Raw genomic sequence first — 8,200 nt, 5'->3', positions numbered from 1 at the left:
GGCGACCAGAACTGCACACAGTACTCCAAATGTGGCCTTACCAAGGTCCTATACAGCTGCAACATCACCTCACGACTCTTGAATTCAATCCCTCTGCTAATGAACGCTAATATACCATAGGCCTTCTTACAAGCTTTATCCACCTGAGTGGCAACTTTCAAAGAGCTATGAACATAGGCCCCAAGATCCCTCTGCTCCTCCACCTTACTAAGAACCCTACCGTTAACCCTGTATTCCGCATTCTTATTTGTCCACATTCTTATATATACAAGAATGGTCAGTTCCATCATAATTGCTGCTGAATGGATGGTCAATTTCAATCTCCACCTAGCGTCCACACAGCTCACCCTAATCTATGATCCATGCATGCCAATCACCACGCAGATTATATTCCCAGCATTACCTTCTGGTTTCAGAAGGTGCACAGAGTTCACCTCAAAGGTCCACACAAGAGCAAAGAAGAGGAATATAGAACTCAGATTTGATTGTCATGCAAGCTACACAGTGACATACCTGGTCTCATCAATGTGAAATCAGTAGTGGTGGGATGGGATTCTTAAGTGGTCATTAATTGTCCACTTAAGGGCAATGCTGACCACAGAACTTTCCACTCTAAGTGGGGTAGAGGCAGAAAGGTAGTCGGTCCCCACCCACAACTCTCTCTCCCTATTAAACCCCTTTCAAAAGCACCAATAGAGAGGGCATGAGATTCCAACCTATAGTACTCTGATGGAACACATTGGAGCTGAGAGAAAATGTACTCCAAGAGAAAAAGCATCAAATTATTCAGGTACAGAGATCTGATGGGTTTTGGAGCAATGTGAATAGTTTTTACTTTGACCTTACAACAGTTGGAAGTATCAGTGTAAACTTGTTTAGCTGAAAACTTAAATCTGTTTCTATAAAAATGTAAGTTAGAAATAAATTAACTTTATAGTGTCATCCCAATAATATGATTTAACAGTGTGGTGTTTTCCAATTATTGATGAGGAATTCTGATGTTCGTAAATCAGTAAAAAGGTAATGGAGGAATGTTACTCCATTGATAAAGTTCTGTTTTAGACTAAAAGAGGTATGGGTTTCGCTATAAAACATTCTCTTATAATGCTGAAAATGTGTTGCTGGAACAGCGCAGCAGGTCAGACAGCATCCAGGGAACAGGAGAATCGACGTTTCGGGCATAAGCCCTTCTTCAGGAATGAGGCATTCCCCTCATTCCTGAAGAAGGGCTTATGCCCGAAACGTCGATTCACCTGTTCCCTGGATGCTGTCTGACCTGCTGCGCTGTCCCAACAACACATTTTCAGCTCTGATCTCCAGCATCTGCAGACCTCACATTCTCTTATAATGACCATGTAGCCCGAGTCATACTAACCCTGTTGTCTTCATTTTTATTTTACTCATTCATACAATTAGATTAGATTCCCTACAGTGTGGAAACAGGCCCTTTGGCCCAACAAGTCCACACTGACCCTCTGAAGAGTAACCCACCCAGAACCATTTCCCTCTAACTAATACACCTAACACTACGTGCAATTCAGTATGGCCAATTCACCTGACCAGCACATCTTTGGATTGTGGGAGGAAACCACGCAGACACAGGGAGAACGTGCAAACTCCACACAGACAGTCACCTGAGGCTGGAATTGAACCTGGGTCCCTGGCAACTGAGGCAGCAGTACTAACCACTGTGCCACCCTCAATGTGTAACAGCAAAGGCACAGTCAGCAATTATTGGCTATAGCTAGTTTCCAAAAAACAGCAAGATAGTGGTGGTGCTGAGCCAACTTTCTGACTATAACTCAGTGGCTCATTTCACTATTAGCAGTTAAGAGTCAACTGTTTTCAGTAAATTTAGACCAGATAAGGGTAGTTGATAAGGATAAAGTATATTAGTGAACGAATATACTTTCTGACTATAACTCAATGGCTCATTTCACTATTACAGAAGCAGTTAAGAGTCAACTGTTTTCAGTAAATTTAGACCAGATAAGGGTAGCTGATAAGGATAAAGTATATTAGTGAACGAATTGGGTTTGTACAGTAATCCATTAGTTGCATGGTAACCATTACTGACACTGGCTTTTAGTTGCAGGTTTTTTAGAAATTGATAAAATTTAGGTTTTTCACCTACAATGGCAGATCTTGAACTCACGTTACTGAATCACTAGTCCAGGCCTCTGGTTTACTAATCCAGTAATATAACCATTATTATATCATGTCCCATGAAAATTTGACTGTACAAATATATGTTTTAGACTGTAAATTGTGTGCCTGCCTATGGATGATAGGATTGAGGTTAAGCTTTTGAAAAGAACCAAACAGGGAGCACCAGAAGACAGTCATATTCCTGGCACCTCAGTTTCTGTGTTCCATTGTGATCTCACTTTCAGCTGTCTGTCTCATTGCTGTTGGCTGAGGTTTCTCTGCTTGGAATTAGCATTTGTTGTTATGCACCTTACAGCGTTGAGCAAATAGAGGAATGTTACAGACTTTAATATCCACTTGAAGAAACTAGCCTGATAGACTGAAGGACCTTCCGCTGTGAATTCTTATGAAGAGTAATCAATGAAATTTTCTGTAAGTTCACAGCAAAATCAAACCACCCATGTTGTTGATTATCAGCGCAATGGCATATATTGGGGCAACTCTTAAAGTCACACTATCAGCTCAGCTCAGTTGGTCACAATCTCACATCCGTACAGAAAATTAATGGGTTCAAGAATTTGATCAAATTGTCTCTGCTGAAATCGAGTTAAAAATCACACAATACCTGGTACTCCCAAATAAACCTGTTGGACTATAATCAGGTATTGTGTGATTTTTTTTTTAACTTTGTCCACCCCAATCCAACACCGGCTCCTCCACATCGAGGTAGAGTTGGAAGTGTTCACAGAAATGATCAAATGAAGGCTCCACGATTCAGGCAGCTACCACAAACAGAAACAGAATATTAGAAAAAACTATGGGGTGTTCTAGGTTTGGTCCCTGCATTCCGACAGCAGGTGAATTGGACTCGCCCTGTTTACACTCGCTGTAGTCTCTTACCTCTGCAGGCAGTTGATCAGGTTCCACTGCCGCTCCGCCTTGACATGGCCATTGGAGATCACATTATAACCAGCTCCTGGTCGCTGGACGACCTGAATGTTATTCCCCACTACATGGAAGTGTGATCGCTGTAAGCTAAGCAGCAGCTCCAGGGGGAGCACCGCTATCTCACAGTTCGTGTGGGTCCCGGGCAGAGAGCTAGGAGGGACCTTCACTGCTGGGGGCTTGGGGCAGTCGGCAGACATGTCTAGACCCAGAAAGAAACACAGGATCTCCACGGATCACACAAAAGATCTGTGTTTGGGAGAAAAAAAACTGGAGTGTGATCAAAATGGGCTTTATCCTGCTCCTTAAACGTACTGTAAAGGCGAGGAATGCAAATGAGTCATCACTCCCAAGTTAAACACCCTACGCCCGGACCTACCTTTGAACAGAGCAGCCTGTAGAACGAGACCAAGTGGTTTCTCGCTGGCTGACAGACAAGGCAAGGCGTTCTCTGAACTCGAGATACTGCAGCTGTATTTGCTTGCGGGAAGGGCAGGAAGAAATTTGTAAAGCTTTCCCCCCAGGTGCAGTGCACGCACTGTTGGACTCCACTGTCTGCGGATGAATCTTACTGCAGGAATAAAGTGCAATGATTAGTTAATTATCATGAGGAAAGTGAACCGGAATCGCTGTAAAATAAACATTTCGTTCTCCCAGAATGAATGCCACAATATCTGTCACATCGAATTTGAAGTTAGACGTAAAGCAACTGTTAGTAAATAAATCAATGTTGACGATCCAGTCGCTATAGCAATCAGTGAGAGTAACAATTGTTGCAAGTCAATTGGAAAACACCCCACTTGACCGATTCGCACATACTCCAGAATTCATTCCTGTGCATCCCACTTTCTCAAGACAATTATTAGCTGAAACAATAAAACAGAGTATACTTTGCCCAAGTCAGATCTCATTCAGAATGACGATTTATTCAGCTAGAAATAGAAGTCAGTTATTTATAGATAATGCCTTATCTCTCATTATGAGTCTACAAGTGCAAAGGCCAGGCTGCATTTGAACTTTTTGATGAGACATTGTGCTTCCTCAGCAATTTGAAAATATACTCCACAGTACGTAATGAATGAACAAATCTCCTGTGGCATTGCACACATTTACCTTGGATATTTAATAAGAATAAGGGCGGCGGGGGGGAAACATGGCAGGTCTTTTTCTAAATTCATTCACAGGATGTGGGTATCACAGGCAAGGTCACTCTTAAATGCCCTCCTTAATTAGCAAAGAGATGTCTGCAAAACCAGGTCTGGCAACTGGTGGCGTTGCCATGGGGATGTCAAAGTCTGAACGCACGCTGGCCTCCCTCATAATGAAATCAAAAACAATGAGGAAAAGTATGCACCCTTGTGTACTCCTGTGATGATGTTGAAAGAGTGCATGATGCCCATGCTGGTCAGTTCATAGCAACTGGAGTGGCAGTATAAGACTGTGCAGATATTAATAGGGGATGCCATTGTGATGTACCAGAGAGATTACCGATGGATGCTATTGAAAGCCCTTTTGAAATCAGTGGTGGACATCTGTGATGCTTGGGGGTGGAATGTCTCCTTGTCCGAGCAGTGAAGGTGGAGGAAGTGGGAGAATTCAGGCCCTCAGCTTCTTCCTTTCCAACAGATTCATCCAGTCCCCCTCCAACAATACCCTCCTCCACCTGACCGAACTGGTCCTCACCCTTAATACCTTTTTCTTTAACTCCTCCCATTTCATCCAAATCCAGGGGTAGCCATGGGCACCTGGATAGGTCTCAGCTACACCTGCCTCTTTGTCGGCTATGTCGAACAGTCCCTCTTCAGTACCCACACAGGCACTGTCCCCAAACTCTTCCACCATTACGCCAATAACTGCATCAGAGCATGTGATATGCACCCAGGCTGAACTGGAGCAATTTATCAACTCCACCCACAACTTCCACCCCACCCTCAAATTCACTTGGTCCATTTCAGACACCTCCTTCCCCTTTCTTGACCTCACTAATTCGATCTCCAGTGACAGTCTCCACACTGACATTTACTACAAACCCACAGACTCCCATAACTACCTGGACTACACTTGCTCCCAACAAGTATGCTGCAAGAACTCCATCCCATTTTCCCAATTCCTCCACCTCTGCTGCATCTGCTTGAACAAGGCAACATTCCACTCTCAAGAATCCCAAATGTCCACCTATTTTGAACAATGTGCTTTTTCCCCCTCTGTCATCCAGGCAGCCCTCTACCCCGCCACCTCCATTTCCCACTCCACTGCTCTAATCTTTCTCCTCTAAATGCAATACAGAGTCCCCTTGTCCTCACCTACCACCCCACCAGTCTCTGCATTCAAAGCATCATCCTTCAATACTTCTGCTAACTCCAACTAGACGCCACCACCAAGAACATCTTCCCCTCCCTACCCCTCTCTACCTTGTACAGGGATCAGTCCCTTTGACAATCCTTGGTTTGCGCCACTCTCACCAAGAATCTCCTCCCCCCCAAACACACAGGTACCTTCCCCTGCAACCATGAAAAATGCAAAGCCTGCAGCCACACCACCCCTCTCACCTCTATCCAAGGACCCAAACCGTCCTTCCAGGTGACACAGTGATTCACCTGCCTCTCTTCTTACCTAATTTACTGTATCAGGTGCTCCCGGTGTGGTCTTCTCTACATCGGGGAGACCAAATGTAAACTCAGGACATATTTCACCGAGCTTCTCAGCTGGGCCGCAGGGGCCAACCTGACATCCCAGTCATTGCCCATTTTAATTCCCCTTCCCACTGCCTTTCCGACATGACCATCCTTGGTCTCCTCCATTGCCACAGCAAATCAGACTGCAAATTGGAACAACAGCATCTCATCCTCCGCCTGGGCAGAATAAAGTCTGGAGGACTCAACATTGAGTTCTCTGACTTCCACTAACCTTCCATCCCATCCTCCACTATGCTCTTTCCAGCCCCTCCCCGTCCCTTCCATTCCTCTGATCAACCCTTCCTTCCAGGTACTAACCGGATTCATTCCTTCCATCGACGAACCAGGTCGTACCCTCTACCTGTGTTTACCTATCTCACATCACCACCCTGTAACCTCCTCCATTCCCCAGTTTTTCTGCAGCTCCCCTTACACCCACCCCCAGTCCTGAAGGAGGGTTACACCCAAAATGTGAACTTCTCCACCTCCTGATGCTACCTGGCTTGCTGTGTTCTTCCAGCCTCCTGCTTGTCTACGATGTGCTTCTAGGTGTCAGAATTTGCGAGATTGGGAGGTGGTATTGAAGAGCTCTTGCCTATTTAGTTACCATGTATCTGGGACTGCACCTGGGCATACCAATGGTGAAAGAGTGAATATTGAAAATGGTAGATGAGATGCCAATAACGCAGGTTGTTTTTGTCCTGGACAGTACAGCACTTCATGAGTGTTGTTGACGCTGCAGTCATCTGGACACGTGCAGAATATCTCATCATACTCCTGAGTTGTGCTTTGTAGATGATGTACAGGTTTAGGTAAAGTTATTTGCAATAAAGTTCCTAGCCACTGACCTGCGCCTATGGCCACAGTATTTATGTGGCTAGCCCAGTTATGTTCCAAGAAACATTAACTTCTCAACATTTCAGATGGTCCCAGAAGTTTTGGGAGAGTAGCCTAGAGTCTATCAGTGTGTGGATATAGCATCTGAATTGAGCAGTATTATTCAGGGTTTAGGATTAAGGAGTCATATTTGCAGTACAAGGTCTGGGAGAATTGGAAATGAGATTGTTCAGGGATCAGATATTGAACTCATCATCCAGAAACATAGCATCAAGTTTCTTTCATGTGCTGACACTAGGTAACTATCACTTCTCTCGATTTACAACTACCTCAATTTGCGACGCCAAACTCGAGCTAAGAACATAATGACATACAAAGATCGAAGTGGGAGTAGGCTCCTCAAACTTGCTTCTCATTCAACACAATATGGCTTATTCTTCAAACTCAACTCCCATTTCTGGCCACTCCCTTATCTGTTGACACCCTTCAAGATAAATATCTATCAATAGTAGCAGCTTTGAATATACTCAAAAATTCAAAATCAATTGTTCGCTGGTGTAGGGAATTGTGAAGGTTCACAACCATTTAAGTGACTCCTTATTTCAGGCGAAAATTGTTGATGCCTTCTTATGAGACTGTAACTCTGGATTCTCAAATCAGGGAAAACAGTTTAACACTGATCTCCTTATAAACTGCTCTCTACATGCACATACAGACAGACACAGACAGGAAAAGGAAAATGGGTGTTATGGGCAGAGGGAGAGATTGGGAAGGCAATTCAATGGTCCGTCCATAAGGTTCATGTGAGATGATCCTTTAGGCTTGTCAGAACATGTTGCTGCTTGATCTTTCTTCTCCATTTACTTTCATTGTTTGCACGATTTATAGAATGGTTGGTTTACATTTATAAAATCTCTGACATACTGCTTAAAACAGAACACAGCTTACAGCAACTGCGGAGGAAATAAATGGGCTTTCTTCAGCCTTACGTTGGTTTTTACTGCAGAAAAAATGGATAGTTCCTGTCCTTTCAGGAATCCAATGGCTTCTCCCCAAACTTTCACACTTGCAAGCTGGGAGCCAGTCTGGGGGTGTTAGCAAGAAGAAGGCTTTCATCAGCAATAACAAACCAATCAGCTACTTATTACTGGCTGAAGCCCCATTCATTGACATTCCTTGGCTCCAGCTTGACTGTATTAGACATCCCCCCACTCCTTGAACAAAGAGCAGTGTTAAGGGCACTTACAATGAGTGTAGGTAACTTACTTTTCAAAAATAAAGCAATTCTTGAACAATCCTTCACATTTAAAACTGACCACTTCCATTTCAGAACACGATCAAAATACAGAAACAGAAAAAGGATACCGTCTTTAGTATTTGGGAACTTTTCACTCGATCTGATTGTGTTACACTTGACTCAGGAGAGGAGTAGAACAGATAACATCAGGTCCTAGTCACTGTGCTTCAGTCCAATTATATGAAGAGGACTTCTAGTACTTCTTGCAGCAATGTGGTAGCTTTCCATTTCTCAAAGCAGCTTCATCGCTGTCTTAGAGAAAATGGAGACTACAGATGCAGGAGATCAGAGTCGTGAG

The 8,200-nt window shown here is 43.9% G+C and overlaps 1 protein-coding gene across 2 annotated transcripts in view; it reads right to left on the bottom strand.

Annotated features, from left to right (window-relative positions):
• Positions 1-3,993, bottom strand: part of LOC122551156 (mesenteric estrogen-dependent adipogenesis protein-like) — a 21,713-nt gene extending 17,720 nt beyond the window's left edge. The window contains exons 1-2 of one of the 2 annotated variants that reach the window (XM_043692779.1): positions 3,473-3,993; positions 3,049-3,342 (exon numbers count right to left, since the gene is read on the bottom strand). In XM_043692779.1, coding sequence (XP_043548714.1) covers positions 3,049-3,293 — 245 coding nt within the window. In that variant the 5' untranslated portion in view covers positions 3,294-3,342; positions 3,473-3,993. The other variant, XM_043692778.1, reaches the window with a different exon arrangement.
• Between the last annotated feature and the right edge of the window lie 4,207 nt (positions 3,994-8,200).

This window comes from Chiloscyllium plagiosum, chromosome 6, assembly GCF_004010195.1.
Source record: "Chiloscyllium plagiosum isolate BGI_BamShark_2017 chromosome 6, ASM401019v2, whole genome shotgun sequence".
Lineage (NCBI taxonomy): Eukaryota > Metazoa > Chordata > Chondrichthyes > Orectolobiformes > Hemiscylliidae > Chiloscyllium > Chiloscyllium plagiosum.
The sequence above is the reverse complement of the archived record's forward strand: the minus strand, read 5'-3'. Positions and strand labels throughout refer to the sequence as shown.